This window comes from Rattus norvegicus, chromosome 2 (assembly GCF_036323735.1).
Source record: "Rattus norvegicus strain BN/NHsdMcwi chromosome 2, GRCr8, whole genome shotgun sequence".
Lineage (NCBI taxonomy): Eukaryota > Metazoa > Chordata > Mammalia > Rodentia > Muridae > Rattus > Rattus norvegicus.
In genome coordinates this window covers 206934919-206953741 of record NC_086020.1, presented here as the reverse complement: position 1 = coordinate 206953741, position 18823 = coordinate 206934919, and the positions used below count along the sequence as shown (strand labels likewise).

Genomic DNA, 18823 nt, shown 5'->3' with positions numbered 1-18823 from the left:
TTTGTTTCATATATGGGATTTAAAAAAATTATTCAGTGAGAACAACAGGGGAAAGTATATGTACTTCATCTTCCTACAAGTGACGGCATTGCCTTATACTTTGAGAGACTTGGCATGGCTGTAGTGTTCGGTCTGATGTTGACTATGGAAGGCTGTATGATATCCCTGACCATGCTCCTGTGTGTGTGTGACTGTATAAGAAAACAGGAACTCTGCAGAAGGGATTAAGAATCTTGGTTTTAGTGAGAGTCAGGGAATCATCTAGGGGAGAAGGCAACAAGGCAGAGGATATATCCATGTACCTTGAAGGTGGGAGGAGTGGAAAGAGGTCAAGGAATTTGACAGCCATTGGACAGTGGTAGGGATAAGGAAACAGAGCGTCTCCTCAGAACTTCCAGTTCTGCCACACTTTGGTCTTAGCCCAGCGAAAGTGCAATTAGCTGTCGAAACGCCAACTTCTGTGTTCTTCTTAACCACTGTGGTTGTGGTCATCTACAGCAGCCAGCGCACGGTCAGAAAATACTGGCGGTATGGTGCACAGGTTACAGTGACAGCCAAGGTTATTCTGAACTTCTCGAGGTTGTCCTACTTTGTATTTGGAGCATTTGACGTGGGGGAGTGACCATGTGATGCCGGTATTGCTCAAGGAAGACTGGGCTGCAGGTTGCACTCGATGAATCACATAGATGGGGGTCAGAGAGGCTAAAAAGGAGGCCACTCAGTCTGTCAGGGAGACGGGCTTACTAAGATGTTAGATATGGGCTGCAGAGACAGAGACGTGTACCGGGAATATTTCAAGGGGAAAAAATAGGCTTTGAAGACCAACTGGTGCTGTGAAGGACGAAGAGTATGAAGTCAGCAATGACGCAAATTCGTGAATAATTAACAGGGTCATTAGGAGAGAAGTGGGGGTGAAAATTGTTGCACAGTGTCCCCATCTGTCACAAATTATGGAATAGGCACGAGGGACTGACTGTCTTCTTTCTTTCAGACCTGAAAAGTCAATCAGAGGCCTTTAAGCTGTATGGGTTCTAAATCTGTCTGTAGAAAAGCTGGTTAGTCATAGCCTAATTTCCTTGAAAAAAAAAAACACCAAACCAAAACAAAAGAAAACAAAAAGCGAGCCAAGGTCCAGGTGTTGGGTGGATGTGTCTTAGACAGAGCCTCTACTTGTGTCACCTGTGTTCATCGAGGTTTGACGACACTTCTGCGAACCGCTGATCAGCTAACACATCAGCAGTTCCGAACTTTTCCTTTGTTTGATGTTTTTCTATTTAAAGATTTCTCCAGGATATAAATAAAGATGTTTGCGAAACACCCATCGAGTGTGTTTCTTAAACTTAAAACTAAAAATACCATCCTTTAAGCTATAAATATAACTGTGAACCCAAAATGTTTCTACTATTAAATGCCCTTTAGATTCTGGCGATGGTATACAGATAACTGCTATGATTAGCCCGCTCTGAACGCCCGCTTCTGAAAGACAACCTGTAGACACGTGGAGTCAGGCCGTGTTTGTTAGACTGGACCACTCTGCTCGAACCTTCTCCCAAGTACCCACACAGAGCTGAAAACCAACCAGGAGCTCCATCCATTTTGAATTGTCTTCACAAAGTAACAACTTTGTGTCTGAAACCCTTTTCAGTTTTTTCCTTTAAGGTTTATTTTATGTGTATATATGTGAGCTTGCTTTTCTGTCTGTGCACTGTGTGTGTGCAGTGCCTGAAGAAGGTGTCAGATCCCTTGGAATTGGAGTCACGGGTGGGTTGTCAGAACCACCTGGTACAGGCGATTCGAACCAAACCTCTCAAAGGGCAGCCAGTGCTCTTAACTTTTGAACCATCTGTCTCTCCAGTGCCCTCCCACCCCCACTCCGACCCTTTTCACTCTTAAATCCATGGATTCCCAAGTTCACCATGATATTAGTTGTAAGCTGTTGTCTGTTAGATACATTTTTGCATCTTCATTTAGTTACAAGCCTCTTGTTCAGAGTGCTTGCTAAGAAGTCTGGGGCTCCAGTCAAACTATGTGGTGGCATAAACCTGGAATCCCAGCACTGGGAAGGAGAGGCAGGAGCCTCAGAGGTTCGAGTACATCCTCACCTCCTACACAGTAACTCGTGGGTTCTGCAGGACTGAGTACTACCGGTTCTTTTTATAATCTTGCATGTTCAGCAGTAGTCAAAGGAGCACAGCTTAACTGTTTCCACAACAAATGTAAACACGTAATACTTGGTCTTTCCTAAAGTATAAGAACTTAAGGTCTTCAGTATTATTAAGAAATTATAGTTCAACAGTAGACGATGTCATGGTCTGTCTATTAATATAGCAGGTGTTTTTGCCTAAGTTTTTAGTTTACATTATTGTTAAAAGTCACATTTTTTTAGTTACATAAATTGATGATTTTCTTTTTACTATTTACTCTTGAACCTTTCAATTTATTCAATTCATCAGTTGACATTAATAAGTCACTAAGGGAAAATAATCCTAATGTGGGTTCAAATATCAACAGTAATTAATAATTAGAATTTTCAACAGTTGTGGCAGAAGAAACTTACTTGTGCCAATTACATTAGATAAAAGTTTGGATTTTTTTGAAATAAGCTATAAAATTAAAATTTATTTTTCATCATAAAATTTTAACCACTTTGGATAAATAGTTCATTGATCTTAAATGTATTCACAGTGTTCTGTAGCCTTCCCTACTATTTGTGGGATTTTTTTTTTAATCATTCCGGATAAAAAGTTTATACCTATTAAACATAAAACCTGCACTGATCCCTTCTCCTAGTTCCTGGTGACCTCTGTTTTACAAAAATCTCACAGCGCAGATATCTCATGTCTGGCTTATTTTACTTTGTGTATTTTCATAACTCGCCCACATCATCATAGTTAATGGTACATATCAAATGTGTAGCCTGGTCTTGGTAGCATGCATCAGAATGTTATCTGCCTCTCCTATTTTTGCTTTTATAGGGATTCAACCCAGGTCTTTTGCATGTAAGGCAAGCCCACTATCAGGGAGCGACACTGCCAGCTTAAATCCTGAATACTATTCCGCTGTATTTTGTTTATGCATTAACTTGTTAATGGGCATTTGAGTTGTTGCCAACGTTGGGATATTGTGAGCAATGAGGGCCTGTGCTCAGTTCTTTTAGAGTTGCTGGACTGTTGTGGAATTCTCTGTGTTGCTTTTGGAGGCACTGCCAAGTTCTGTTTCACAGCAGTTGCTCCATGCTACATCTTCACCTGCAATGCATGCTGGTCTTGTATGCAGTCATGCACTGCTCTGTGTCCTCAAATGGCCAGAGATGGAAAGAGTTGGAAGATTATTGTGCTAGAATATAAAGTGTACATTTTGTCTAGACATGCAAATGACTTCCCAGCTGATCACAGAAATTCTATACCTAAAAGCAGATTTATCTACCTGAGTCTTTCAAAGTTTATCCCAAATGATTTTCCCCTTTCTAGTGATTTCCTTGTGCATTTCAGGATTAAAAGCCTTCCCCTACACCATCAGAAACCCCACAAAATCATCCACATGTTCCCCGACATGTGTGATTCTCCGAATACTTTTCTTCATACTCTTTGCCTCTTGGTGTCTACTTCCTGTCTGCCATTTTGATATTCTTCAACTATTTTACTAGTGAGTACCCTAGTGAAAGCTAGTTTACCTGTAGGTCTGTCATACCTCTGAGATGTGAGTAGGAAGTGCACAGAGAAGATTGGTCCTCTGGTCATTGCTAGACCAAACCAGAAAATGCGTTAGGCAGCTGGGGAGATGGTTCAGTGTACAAAGCACTTGCCATGCATCATGACGACCAGAGGTTAGATCCTCAGAACCCATGTAAGAGCCCGGCAGACTCTTTGGCCTGCCTGTAAACTTTTTATCTGGGAGGCAGAGACAGGGTATCTGTCCCCTGAGGCAAGCTAGCCTAGCTTGTCTGTGAGCTCTAGGCTCAGTGGAGAAACTGCCTCAGCATGTTAAAGTGGAGGGTGACTGAAGAAGACATCTGACCACAACTTCAGGCCTCCACATGCACACACATGCACAACACACATGTACATACACGTACACATATAATACGTGCACACACATACACACATATGCATGCACACACATACACACTAATACATATACACACATACATATACACACATACACTTTACATGCAGTTGCACATATACATACATACACAACACACATACATACACCATTATACACACACACATACCACACCAGACCACACCATGTACCTACACATGCTTAGAAGAAAATGGGTTAGGTTTCTATATTAAATGACCAAATCATGGCTTTTGATGAACACTGGGGTCAAAGTTGGTTCATCCTGGTAACCAGCGTCTTACATGGAATGTCTGAAGGTAACAGTGAACAGACGGGATAACGTAATGCAGTGACAGCCTCCTTTAAGGAGGTGAGGGAGGGCAAGTGAGCCCCACATAGAGGCAATGGCACAGTGTCTTCCTGCACTCAAAACCACAAATATTTAGAATACACTTGAGTTGCACAAAAAGCAGATATTTCCAAAGAAGCAGCCAAGCTAACTACACATTGGCTCATACTGAAGCCAAATTACTTAGTTATTATTTTTTTTTTATATCGCACATAGGTCTATCTGAAATCTGACTAATTAGGGCCAGGATGTGGCCTAAAACACTCACCCCAAACCCAGCTTTACCTCTCAAAAAGGCTGCATTCAAATGGAGACAAGTCTCTCCCTGCTGCTTCCAAGAGCATTAGTGAAGGGCCAGTCATTTCTTGCTCTTGGAAAATGTGCTACAGTATTGGAAGATTGGCTTTTAGTAGATGTGTTAGCTTTACAAGAACCGAGTTTTCAACATTAAATACTTTAAAAGACACATTTTACTTCTTTTGTTTGAGAGGAGGCTTTTAAGGCGCGACAGACAGCGCTACAGAAGCTAGCACGGTACCCCGTCTGTGGAAAGCTATCTCCGTGAAAGGCCGCTTCCTTTTGCTCAAGAAGCAATTGCGTACATCATTGCCTAGCAACACTCGCTTCAGCTCTGACACCTTATTCATCTTTAATATTCAGGTTCAGATCAAGTCTTTCCAGAGACAGGGCAGGTTGAGTCTTTGAAACCAAGCAAGTGGAAGTTGTCACTTGGCAATTTTCACCCTCGGGCTGTCAGCATGCTCTGACTCTTCAGCTTGTAACCCATGTTTGAATTGGAAATCTCTTTTCACTTTAGACTCTTTGAGGTCCTTCTGCCATTGTTCCCACTTGATCTCGGTTTCTCCTAAATCCCTACAAATGCTGCCACAATGTCTGTACTTGGGGCATCACATTTAAGTATCTTAGCATGACTCCTGAGACCCATGACGAGGAAGGATGCATCCCCAAGTCCTCTGTGTCAGTCAATTAAACAGTGCTGTGTTCTGTGTGCCATTTCCTCAGCTTGTGTTTGTTCTGGGGTGTGGTGAGGTGTGGTGGGGTAGGGTTTAACCTTGGCTGGATGAGTACTGCTGATCTTTCCAGATAGGACCCTGTATCCTTGAAGGACAGGGATTCATTCTGAGAGATATGTCTGTAGGCAGTTCTGACATCCGGTGTACAAACCTGGATGTATAGGCTGGCCATCACCAACATGGCTTTTAGAAGGTGGGGCATGGAACTGCTGCATTGGACATTGGGTTTTATGGAAAACTTCCTTTCTTATTGGGGGGTGGGATGAAGAGAGTACAAGGGAGAGAGATGAGAGAGAGACAAAGAAGAGAGAGGTGTGTATGTGTATCTATGTGTGTGGGTGCATGTGCACACAGACACAGACACTTGGCCTCTGGATTCATTGGGGATGTCTGATTCCTTTAGATAGGGCTAGGCCCCTTTGACTTGTGTCTCATATGATTCTGGGCCACAGTGCCTCAGTATGCTAGATCTCAGTGGTTTACTTCTCCTTATTAAAGTAGGACTTTCTTAAGGGACAAGGATTCTGCTATCTATCTATCTATCTATCTATCTATCTATCTATCTATCTATCTTAGTTTTTCAAGATGGGGTTTTTCTATGTGTAGCCCTAATCTCTCCTGGAACTTACTCTGTAGACCAGGCTGGCCTTGAACTCACAGAGATCCAACTACCTCTGCCTCCAGAGTGCTGGGGTTCAAGGTTTGGGCCAATACTGACCAGCTCTGTCTTTTATTCTTAAATTCCACCTTTCTCTGTGTGGCATGTCTGAATTTGTCTGAATGTGTGATAAGGCAGAGCCTCTCCCCTACGGCAATAGTTCTTGGATGTTCCTGTAGGAATTCATGAGCTGTCTCCAGACCTATTCTTTCTCTGTCAAGGACTCTGCTATTTCTTACTACTGTTTGAAGCCCATAAGAGTCAAGCATCAGATCAGGGTTATGATACATGTTGGCGTGAAGCAAAAAGGCTCGGAGTATACAAAAGTGAAGGTAGGATGCTTTGAAGATGCAAAAATATAAGAGGCTAAGCTACGCTTTTCTAAACATTTGCACAAAGGAAAGAAATACTAAGGTTGTTTTAAATCCATGTTTTTTCAGCTGATATAGAAGATCAACTGTGATTTTGTGGATACTAATATCATTGGCTTATATATCCTAGGCTTTGAAAGTATGTGAAGGTTAGCTTCTAAAATATAACTTCTACCACCATAGAAGACAGATACAGCCCGACTCGTTAGATTTCTGAGCTATTGTTTGTATTTTAAAAATCTCATCTAATTTTAGAAGTATTGAATTTATTTAGAAACATAATGGTATACTTCACCTTTCTAGTCTAATTGTTAAATATTTTGTTAATATCCTTTCTTGTTAAGATATAGCATCGAAAGAAGACCATTATTTACCATTATTTATTTTAAATATTTTATTCTCTCCCTCCCTCCCCCCCTCTCTCTCTCACAGGAAACAAGCATCATTGTGGGTCCAAGGAGACATTTTTCGATCCAAACTGAAAAATAGACCGTCCAGTGAAGGAAGTATTACTAAAATTATTTCTAGCTTGGATGATATGTCTATTGCTGGGAACTTATCTAAATTACAAAGCACAGAAAGGATTGGAGAGGTGAGTTTTCCCCAGGAGCCATCTATCTCCCTAACACCAACATTCTTTGTCCATTTGTTTTCGCATTGAACACACATCTCATGAACTTTTCTTTCTTTTTAAAACATCTACCTTTCTCTCTCTCTCTCTCTCTCTCTCTCTCTCTCTCTCGCTATCTGTGTGGGTGTGTGGGTGGGGAGGTGTATGTGCATACATGCTACAACACATGTGTGGTAGTCAGAGGACAACTTTTGGGAACTGGCTCTCACCTTTTACCAGGTGGGTTCTGGAGATCCCAGCTGAGATTGTCATCAGCCTCGGTGGCCTTGGTGGCAAGCATCTCTTCCTGCTGAGCCACATCTCCAGCTCAAGTGGCCTTCTCTATCGCCTGGGCTCCTGGGAGGGCTACGTTTCTAAGCTTGGAGTCATTCTCCTGTAGCGTACTGAGCAGAGCACAGACAGCAAAGACAGCAGTTGTCCTTGAAGAGTCAGGAATAAAGTCATAATTTAAGGCGAACACTTATGAAGAGTGTAGGCCTATTTATAGAAAGGCAACAGGGAAGTAAAGTTTCCATTTGAAAACAGAAATAGATACTGAGAAGAAAAAGTTGGGTGCTGCGATTGGATTGTAGCAGAGGCTGTACCTAGCACAAGTGGTCCTTTGAAAGCTTCCATTTCATTTTGATTTCTAAAGAGTGCAGAGGGAAATCAGAGTCAGGACAACTTGTTTTACCCAGACTCTTCTCCAAACAAACCACTTTAAATCGTCATTCTATCGTGGCTGATTTACTCCACACTACCCCCTCCCCCCAGTAAACTAGATAGTATCTCTATTTGCTTCCAAGGATCTTGTGTTCCAGAGGTGGGCTGACTTCAGCTTTAGAGCATGATGCCTTCCGTGTCTGTCTGATCTCAAACTTATTGTTCTCTGTTTTCTCTGAAGTAGCAGGAAATGACTTATGAAGGATTCAGAGTCTGAGCTTGTGGGGAGCTGGAAGCAACTGTGTTAGCATCATTTGTTCTAATTTTCCTCTGTGGCTAGGAAGTGAGAGTTCAGAAAAGGGATGTGCCCAAGAGTCTTGAATTATTTAATAGCAGAATCACTTTCAGAACTGGGCATCCAATGCTTAGTTTAAGTGGCTCTTCCTCCCCAAGCCTCAAGAAAGGGTCTGTAGCCCAGGCTAACTTGAAACTCATGATGATCCACCTGCCTCAGCCACCTGAATGCTGGGATTGTAGTCGTAAGCCATCGTGCCTGACCCTAGCTTAGCTCTTTGCATAACATTGTGCCTGAAATAAAGCTAAGAATTTGGGTTATACTTTTTATTCCTAAAGAGGTAAAAGGCAGGGCTGGGGAGACAGTTCAGTGGTAAAGCTGTTGCCTTGTTAGCGTGAGAACTGGAGTTCATTCCCGCAGAGACCAAGGACAAGCTGGGCAAGAGTGGTAGCTACCTATAATCTTAGAATAGGGGAGGCAATGGTAGGGGATCCCCTGAGTAAGAGACCCTGCCTCAGTAATTAAAGTGGAGAGTAATCAAGGACACTTGATGTCAGTTTGGAACATCAGACATTTACATACATCTGTATGCACATGCATGTACCTACATACATGCTCACACATGCACACACATGCACACGCACGTCCTCACACACATGCAGAAATGAAAGAGCCTGGTGAAATATTTAAGCAGTAAGTGTAGATTTCCACTGCCTTAGCTGGAGGTCCGTTGACCCAGGCCAGAGTCTTGAGGAAATTTAGCTCCCAGGACCCACATGGATGGAATACAGAGCTGTCTCAAACCACGCTTGGCATCCTCTGAAGGCTTCTTCTAGTCAGAAAGGCATGCGAGCTTGGCGAGGTGAGGGCGTGCTTCACCCTAAGACACAGGGTGGAGATTGCTGAAGGAACAGGGACCTATCTTCTGGTCCAAAGACAGTGCATTCCCCTTGTTCTCAAAAGGTGAAGGGAATGGCAGCTCTCTAGAACCTCCTCTACTCCTGAGGGCAATCTCATGATTGAACCACTCCACCAAGAGGCCCCCATCCAATACCCTCACTGTGGGTTAGGATTTCGACATAGAAACTCTGGGGAATGTGTTCAAATGTGTAAATGTCAGTAGGGCCCATCGATATTTATTTCATTTTAGCTGTTCATGAGTGCTATTGTTTGTACTGTTTGAGTGAGGAAATCAAGAAACAACTACACCAAACAACCCTTCAGGTGCCAGAGCCCATCGCTGCAGGGAAGGCATGACGTTGGGTGCTTCTATGGCAGTGAGAGCACGTGGTAGCTATTTCTTCATGTCGTAGCCAGTGGGAAGCAGAGAAACTAGGCCTGGGAGATGGGTAGGGCTCTAAAGCTTAACTCCTGGCTTCCTCCATCCCTCTCAGCAACCTATTTTCACCTCCGGAAAGTTCCACATCCTTCCAAAACAGTACTACCAGCTGGGGACCGTGTGCTCAAACACAGGAGTCTATGCCCGGTGTCCATGTCATAGCAGATGGCCTAATCCTACTTAGTAGCTTCTTTGTGGCTTGAGGACCACTTCATACATAGTCGATGCCTTATACAACAAACACTTCTGGACATTTTGTAGATGGGTTAATCCAGTACCAGAACTGGAACTCATACCATTATAACCCAGTGCTAGTGCGATGAAACACTGCACAGAGAGGGGGAATCAAGTGGAGTCAGTGGAGTTAGCGATGCATTTAGTATTTTGTGAGCGTCAAGTAGAAAAATCCGAATGCCTCAAGGATTTTAGTGTTTTCTATATTGGTCTTTACTGGTCTACAGAGGAGCGGCCTATGAGAGTTCTGGATATATTTGTGCACAAAGTACAAAAGGCTATGTCCCTCTAAACATTACCTTTATAAAAGTAAAGGATTGAAAGCAGAGAATCTCAGTTCCGTTTGGATTTGTGGCCCTACGGTAGTTTTCTTGTGATTGGTAATTAAGAGGCACTGTCCTGGCTGAGTTAGAACATCCGAATATAAGAAAACAGTATCTGGAAAGGCTGGGACTTTCTGGTGAATTTCTCGGCACACTCAGAACTGTGGAGTCCTTCAGAGCCGAAGCTGTGCCTTTGTGGAGCCTGGCCTTCAGCGCTGTGAATTACACTCACCACCCATGTGGGCGCAGCTTCTGTTCCCCGTCCACGCTCTTGCCGAGCTGGGAGCTTTTCTTCCGTGCTGAGGTTTTCTAACCTCCTCCCATCACGTTTTTGCTCCCTGGGCTGCACAGTCTTAGTAAATGCTACTTGCATGAACAAAGAAAGCTTAGCATTTTAGATCCAAGAATAAACGAGAACAGTCACATGAAATGGAGCCGGTCCAAATGGTGCGATGATGTCACATGCTCAAACACAAAACAATGCCAAAAATAAGGATTTGGTATGACATTCAGGGGCAAAAGAAGCCGAGAAAGTGGCCGAAAGAAGAAACGAGAAAAGCTTCAGGTAGAGACAAATATTTGAGCTAAACTAGGAGTTTAGTGGTGACAACCAGCTAGGTAGTATCCACTGTGTGCCAGGAACCATTTTGAGACTCCTACGTGGATTAACCCCTATTATATAATATGGCTCAGCCACTAGAATGAAGACCCTTTGAGAAAGATATAATGGAGGCAGAGAAGGGCAGGCAGCCACCCAAGGTCACACACAGGTTGTAGGGAGTTGTCCTTTGAACATAGGCACACTGGTTCACAGATTGTACTTCTCCACGAGTCCACTCTGTGGCTCTAGTATGTCACTCTTCTGTGACTTAAAGCAAGACCTTTGCCAGCTCCTCCCCTGAAACTTCTCTCAGAGTCACAAAAAGTTCGGTCTTTGATTTAGCGACTCGTCTACCAAACGTCAGTGGCTGGCTAGAGATGTCACTTAGACACAGATGCCAGACGTTGCTCATGTTCAGCCAACTCTGTGTGAATTGGTGACTGAGCAGAGAGGACCGTGGTGCTGCGTCTTTGAGAATCACATCTTCCATCTCCAAGGCTTTAAGTACCTTGCTCCCACCCTCAGGATGGGGAGGTGTGTCTGTTCCCATGGGAATGCCACCAGGAGCCACCAGAGGCTTTCAGGAGGACGGTGGCAGCACAGAAATTCACGGTGTGGGGTGCCTCCTCTAGCTTTAGTTTGGAAGGTGTGCTGGGGCCACAGAAGACTGGAATAAAGGGCCAGGAGGTTGGCGATGGGGAAGCAATCCAGGCCAACGAAGTGAGCTCACACAAACCCAAACTAAGTCACCTTCCTTCTCTTGTCCCTTCCTCTTCCTTCCTGTTTCTCCTCTTCCTCCTGCCTTTCTTTCTTTTTGGTGGTGCTGGGATGAAACCCAGAGCCTTGCGTATCCTAAACCATCTCCCAGGCTCTACCACTGAGGTACAGCTCCAGCCTCTGAAATCTAGAAGCTTCTGATCTCAGGAACTTATTGTAAAGATATCTTTGTCTACCCCTAACTTCCATATTGGACAGGTTCAACATCGGAATACTGAGAAGAACTTTGGCACTAGTGCCCCATCCACCTTTTCTATAAATTGTTTGAATTTGCTAACCATTCACTTCTCATACTCGACTGCCTTCAAAAATAAAACCAAACACAAACAAGCAGTTATACCTTTATACTCCTTAGTCCTTCAAATACCCTAAAATATGTACATAAATAAACAATAACATGGTTTCTCTTTTGCTAGGTTTCTTTGGACCTACTTGCATATCTAGATCTTTTATCGAGTTGCCTCCTCCTTCCTGACTTTGCTGCACCCTCCTCTAAACCATCTTCTCTCATCAGACTATTACAGAAGCCTCTTAACTCTCACCTCATTCTTGGTCCTTTCTGTCCTCAATTCATTTTCTAACCACAGAATAGCTGGAAGGACATGTTTGCAGTATATTCAAATACATTTCTAAGAATATATAGAACTCCTAATGCAATGTATACAAATAAAATATGAGGACCTCCTGGTTCTTACAGGTCTACAGAACAAGTCTGCATTCCTAGAAATGAAATGGGAATTTGCAGATTAGGATGACATTCAAATCATCTGTCGAATTTTAAAGACGTACTCTTAAGCTTTGCTAGGAGAGGTTCAAGAGGGTGTATGTATACTCTGGAGGGTGACTGGTTAGAAGGAGAGAGAGCTTTAAAGTGAGCTTAGCAAATCTGCTTCACGAACTTTCCTTTCACAGTACTAGGGCAGGGTTAGACAAACACTTGCATCTAGAATGACGTTTGTTAAAGCCGTGTACAGCGTTGAAAGGCAGAGAACAGTCTGACCTAAAAGTGCTCATTAAATAAACAATTTGGCATGTCTAGACAACAGGATTTTATGGAGCTATAAAATGACAAGGCGGGGCTCTTTTTCATTTGTCATCTTCATTTGAAACAGCACGGTAAATATGTATTCTTAATGAAGAAATAACTCTCAAAGCCGAGTGTAATACAACCTGTTTCTGTAAGGAGGAGAAGGTCAGGAGAAAGTCAGGGTGACAGGAGAGAGGGGAACATGCATAGTACAGTAAAAATCCTGGAGAGTGGTGCCAGTCGTGTGGTTGTTGCTGACTTTTGATAGGAAAATGATTTAACATTTGTGTTTTATTTCTTAAGACAAACATATGATAAGCATACTATATATATACTCTATTGTCTGTTATCTATCATCTATACATATATCTAAATCATCTATCTATCTAAATCATCTATGTGTCTATCATCTATCTATCTCTATCTATCTATCTATCTATCTATCTATCTATCTATCTATCTAAATCATCTATGTGGCTATCATCTATCTATCATCTGTTTATCTCTCATCTATCATCTATCATCTATCTAAATCATCTATGTGCCTATCATCTATTTATCTATCATGTTTATCTTTCATCTATCTATCTATCTATCTATCTATCTATCTATCTATCTATCATCTATCTAAATCATCTATGTGTCTATCTATCTGTCTGCCTCAGTTGATTTTCTGTTGCCATGACAAAGCACCATAACCCAGTGCAGCTTGTAGAAGGAAGAATCTATCGATGCTTACAGTTTCAGAGGGTGACTCCATGACCATTTTGATGAGGAACATGCCATCAGGCAGGCAGGCATCGCTCTGGAGCATGCCTGAGAGCTTATACATTTAAGACAACAGCCATGAGGCAGAGAGAGAGAGAGAGAGAGAGAGAGAGAGAGAGAGAGAGAGAGAGAGAGAGAGAAAGTATATGAGAATGTGCTGACTGGGAAACATTGGCTTTTGAAACTTCAAAACCCACCCCTAGTGGGAAACATTGGCGTTTGAAACTTCAAAACCCACCCCTAGTGGTAAACCTATTCCAGTAAGGTCATGCCTCTAAATCTTTCCAAAACAGTTCCACTCACTGGTGACCAAATACTTAATTATATGAGCCTATGGAGGCCATTCTCATTCCAATCACCAGATTCCACTCTCTGGCTACCATGGGTTTGCATTTAGTGCAATTTCAAAAGTCCCCATAGTCTTTCACAGTCCCCTCACTGTCTAAAATCCACAGCCTTTTCTGAGACTCAAAACAATCTCTTAAATATAAGCCCTTGTAAAATCAAAACAAACAAGCCACAAAACCCAATATACTTCTAACATACTATGGCACAGAAATATATCATTATTCTGAAAGGGAGGAATGGGGCATAGTGAGAGAATATTGGATCAAAGTGTGATCGAAACCCAGCAGGGCAAATTCCAAATCCTGTAGCTTGGCCTCCAATGCCAAAGGGCTTAGATGGCTCCACCCGTCCAGATTTTCTGACTGCAACACCATTCTTCCTCCTCTTCTCTTAAAGAAAAGCACTCTTCTCTTCTCCAGGGAGTGTGAGCAGGGACTATGTATGTATTGTTTCCTTCTCTTTCTTCTTTTTAAAGATTAATTTATTCATTTTTAAATTATCTTTAATATTTTTTTACAGTCCAGTCATTACCTCCCTGCCACCACCCCCATCGATCCTCGACAGTTCCTCATCCCATTCTTCCTCCCTCCCCCTGTCTCCAGAGGGTGTCTCCACCCTAACCCCCACCCCTCCAGGCCTCCCCACTCCCTGGGGCCTCAAATCTCTCTAGTGTTAGGTGCGTCTTCTCTCACTGAGGCCAAACCTGGCAGTCCTCTGCTGTCTATGTTAGGGGCCTCGTACCATCCAGTGTATGCTGCTTGGTTGGTGGGCTCAGTGTCTGAGAGTGAGACTTTGATATAGGAAGAAAGTAAAATCAATATAGTAAATGCAGATCGTTAGGCGTGTGACAGTACATTATAGGATTATTATTTGTTTTTGAGACCTGTCATAAGTAAAAAAAATCTTTAACCTGCTGGTCATGGAAGCTCAGGTCTGTAATCCCAGCCCAGGAGGCTAAGGTGGGAGCATCATAAATCCAAGGCTAGCCTGAGCTAATAATGAGACCATGTCTCAAAAAAGCAAAAGGCAAAACCAAAGAACGGCAACAACAAAACTATGACTCTTTAAAATTTGTAACTTAGTGAAGAAGAAAAACCCCACATATTATTATTATTATTATTATTTTAAATAGTCTGTTAATTGTATTTAGCTATATAATTTTTAAAATTAGTTTTCAGGCATCATGTAACCATAGCTTAAAATGTGAAAATAGAGCATGAGAAAAAAAATCCCATTTTTTACTTTTCCCCAGACCTGTGAGCAGACTATATTGTCAGTTTCACTGTTAAATTTCTAAAGACCAAAAATTATTCTTTAAAATAATGAGGGAAAAACAAAGCAAAGGCCTTTCTTGCTGACCTCCTGGTTGTGTCAGGTCCTGTCCCTTCCATCTTCTCACAGGACCTCTTGTTTTGAGTTCACGTGAGAGGCCCTTCCTCTTGAGCTTTCATTGGGGAAACGCTAGCTGGCCACTCCTACTTTCCAGGCTGTGGAACTTCAGAAGGAAACATGCTTCTCTGCGAGTGCTCTTAGCTCTTGAGCTGCCGCGAGGGCTTGCTTGCTTCCTGGAGGGTTAACTATCGCAGAGCGTGACTGAGTGGATGTCCCCAGTTGTCTTACAGTGCACGCTCTTAAGTAGCTTATAGAATTTGCAGTAGTGGCTCCTAGAAACTTCTGTGATGTGTTTAGAGTCAGGATTGAGCCAGGCTGCTTTCCAAAGCCTAATGTGTCCACATGACAGTCTCTGGTTCTGACCCATTGTCATAGACATATTCCAGACACTCCCGTACCACACTTCTTTGATTTGGAATTTGACTGATATATTTAAGTGCTGAGTGTGTGTTTACTGCTGAATTTATAACAATTTTAACAGATTATAACAATCTGCAGTAAGATCATTTCCTGTTTTGTAAGTAAGATCATTTGCTCTGATCTGTAACTGTAGATTACCTATGGTCTATTAAGAAATCAGTATAAAGCTAACCTATTTGTAATGACCTTTCTATGGGACATGCCTGTTTTCCAGAATAATTTTGAAGACGAAGATATGGAAATTAAAAACAACGTAACGCAGGGAGACAAACTACGTGCCTTAAAAAGCCAGAGGCAGCCCCGCTCCTCGCCATCCTGTGCATTTAGGTAAGGTCACAGTTGAACCTTTCAGTTCGTAGAGTGCTATTTGTAGGTAACGTGTTTCTTCTTCACTTCAGAGTATTATTCTACAAATGCCGAGTTTACCTGTGTTTTCTGATACATGGCTCTTTTGCCCCCACTCCCAGCTGTTACCTGTTTTGTGCTTCATGGCTGTCAAAGTAGCTACACTTTAGATACTTAGGAAAGCAGTTGTTACATCTCCGTCTCTGGAATTCTGCCTCGAGCTGCTGCTGAGCAGTTATTTCTGGTTCTCTGTTCTAAATTCTATCTGGTGTTGTACAAGAGGGTTTCTGGTGCTCTGGCCGGTCCTCACAGGTGTGCCAGGGTTTGTATGGAAGCCAGAGTGTGAGGAAAAGAAAGATTTGGGCCAAGTTTTGGTGTATTCCACTACCTGACCTCATCTTTGATTTTTGAGGATTGCATAAGTGATTCCTCCATGTGTCTGAGAAATTTTAAGTCATCTTGCATTTGAAATTTGAAAATTACTCAACAAAATCAGTGCTGGGAGTGGACATCTGACTACTGGAGTTGAAACCCTGTGATTGTTCACATAGGGTTGAAAACAAAAACAATCTTATAAGGGTGGAAGGTTAAATCGTGACAGTGGTTCTCAACCTGTCCGCCATGACCCCTTGGGTGACGCTCTCACAGGGGTCCCATATCAGATAACCTGCATATGATTCATAACAGTGACAAAATTATAGTACTAGAGAGGCAACAAAAATAATTGTATGATTGGGGGAGGGGGAGCTACCATAACATAAAGAACTGTGTTAACGGGTCACAGCATTAGGAAGGTTGAGAGCCATGGTATTGAAAGAAAGTATAACTTAGCAAATGCATATGCAAAGGAACCAATCTTTCCTGTACAAATCTCAGAAGCCATGTTTAGATGTGAATTTTCTTTTGAATCCTCTGATGTTCCAAATCAGTTTCCACAATACCGTCATGGCATTATCAGCAAACCCTTCTGTACTGAGCTGTCTTTTTGTGTAAAAGTGAGATGCTATAAGTAACATTCATGGTGAAGCACAAGGCTGCCTGCTGGTGTTGGGATACGGTCTGTAAAGTAGGCGAGCACCCATATCCACCTGGCAAGGTCTTTCTCATCTTTGCAAATGCCACATGTGGTCTTCGTTTAACTGTGGGGACCTGGTGATACCTGAGCTCTTGTCTTCTTCTGTTTTCGCAGGTCAGATGATATGAAAGGACACCAAAGGGCAGTGGCCCAGACTTTCAGGTATTGTCCACATTAGCCGCTGTCAATATATATGACTTTTTAGACATGTCTACCAAGAATCAGACTCCATGAAAATAAATATAACTACCAGCTTCCTCTGTTCATTCACTGATTTTGGTAGCTGGGATAAACCCGGGCTTTGTAACTATCACTGAGAACCCCTTCCTAGCTTACAGCATTTCAAGTCCTCTTTCTTCCTGATGGTTAAAAGATCCCCATCCCCCACCCCAGGACCTTTTTCTACGTAGCTCTTGCTATCCTGGAACTCACTATGTAGACCAGGCTGGCCTTGAACTCACAGAGATCAGCCTGCACCTGCCTCCCAAATGCCAATTAAAAACCTCCTGGCTTAAACTTTAAGATGATTTATTTATTTTTATTTTATTTATGTGTGAGGATGTTTCGCCTGCATGCGTATGTGTACACGTTGTGTATGTGCCTGGTGCTTGTTGAAGGCATTGGATCTCTTAGACCTGGAGTTACAAACAGTTGTGAGCTGCCATGTGGGTGCTGAGACCCGAACCTGGATCCTCTGCAGGGGCAGCCAGTGGTCTTAACTACTGAGTCTTCTCTCCAAATCAACTACATTAAACTACATTAAAAAATTTATTTATTTTATGCATATGAATACACTCTCGTTGTCTCCAGACACACCAGAAGAGGGCATCAGATCCCATTTCAGATGGTTGTGAGCCACCATGTGGTTGCTGGGAGTTGAACTCAGGACCTCTGGAAGTAGTCGGTGCTCTTAACTGCTGAGCCATCTCCCCAGCCCCAAACTACATTTTTAATGCTCACTGTTGAAAGAACATTTTCTGTCCTTCCCTCAGATTATGTGTGGTGGTTATGACCTCTAGGCCCTTTGAGCCTCCAGCACCTTCTGGTCTCTAGTAAACTCCAAAGAGCTTTACAACTTTCCTTTCAACCCAGAGACTGATTCTGATCTCTTCCCATTTGTTATGGCCCTTTACTCTCTATTTTTTTGTTTGTTCATCTCTATTTGTTTGTTTGTGTAGTTTTTTTCCTTTTTGTATTATTCATGAGAAGAGGAAATATTAGTGCTCCTCTCTTGAAGAAAAGTGCTTTGATCCTCCTGAAGTGGTACCGGGACACTGGCATTACCCGGATCCATTGTGGCACCTGCTGAGAACACTAAAAGTGATTGACTAGTTAGTATTGTTGACAAAACAGGACGAAGAACCTGCCATTTTCTCCTGGAGGAGAAAATTTTTTTTTTTTCATTGCTCCCTGGCCACCCTGACATGAACAAGTTGCTGTCACACGCTCTTACCATGTTGGATTATGCAAAGGCTCTCTGAAAACATGAGGCAACATGAGTGATTTCTTCTGTCAAGTTAGTTTTCATGTATTTATAATAGTTCAGAAAACTGACTAACATCTAGTGGATGTCTAGTAAGCAGCAGTAAGGTAATGGGAAACTGTGGATCTGGCAAAGCCTTGAGCTACGCTCCCCAAGGGGATAAACATAAGGTCCCAAGGAGATAGCCAAGGTGGGCAAAACAAGTTCACAAAAAAGAAATGATCCTCAGGGTTGGATGGAACTCTTAGCAGGAAGACCAAGTTCTTACTCAAAAAAAGAACGGAGATATAGGCCTGTAGCAATTGGGATGAGCTAGGCTATGCTGTAGGGACAGACAAAAACAACTCCTGGGTTTCAGCAGCAACATTCTGTTCTTTTTTTTTTTTTATTAACTTGAGTGTTTCTTATTTACATTTCGAGTATTATTCCCTTTCCCGGTTTCCAGGCAAACATCCTCCTAATCCCTCCCCCTCCCCTTCTTTATGGGTGTTCCCCTCCCCATCCTCCCCCCATTGCCGCCCTCCCCCCAACAATCACATTCACTGGGAGTTCAGTCTTAGCAGGACCCAGGGCTTCCCCCTCCACTGGTGCTCTTACTAGGATATTCATTGCTACCTATGAGGTCAGAGTCCAGGGTCAGTCCATG

The 18823-nt window shown here is 42.7% G+C and overlaps 1 protein-coding gene across 6 annotated transcripts in view; it reads left to right on the top strand.

Annotated features, from left to right (window-relative positions):
* The window catches only part of Cdc14a (cell division cycle 14A), a 160063-nt gene that overhangs the window by 116796 nt on the left and 24444 nt on the right, over positions 1 to 18823 (top strand). For all 6 annotated transcript variants that reach the window (NM_001134856.1, XM_008761460.4, XM_063281936.1 and 3 more), the window contains 3 exons: positions 6910 to 7069; positions 15489 to 15601; positions 16809 to 16856. In NM_001134856.1, coding sequence (NP_001128328.1) covers positions 6910 to 7069; positions 15489 to 15601; positions 16809 to 16856 — 321 coding nt within the window. The remainder of the gene's footprint in view (positions 1 to 6909; positions 7070 to 15488; positions 15602 to 16808; positions 16857 to 18823) is intronic.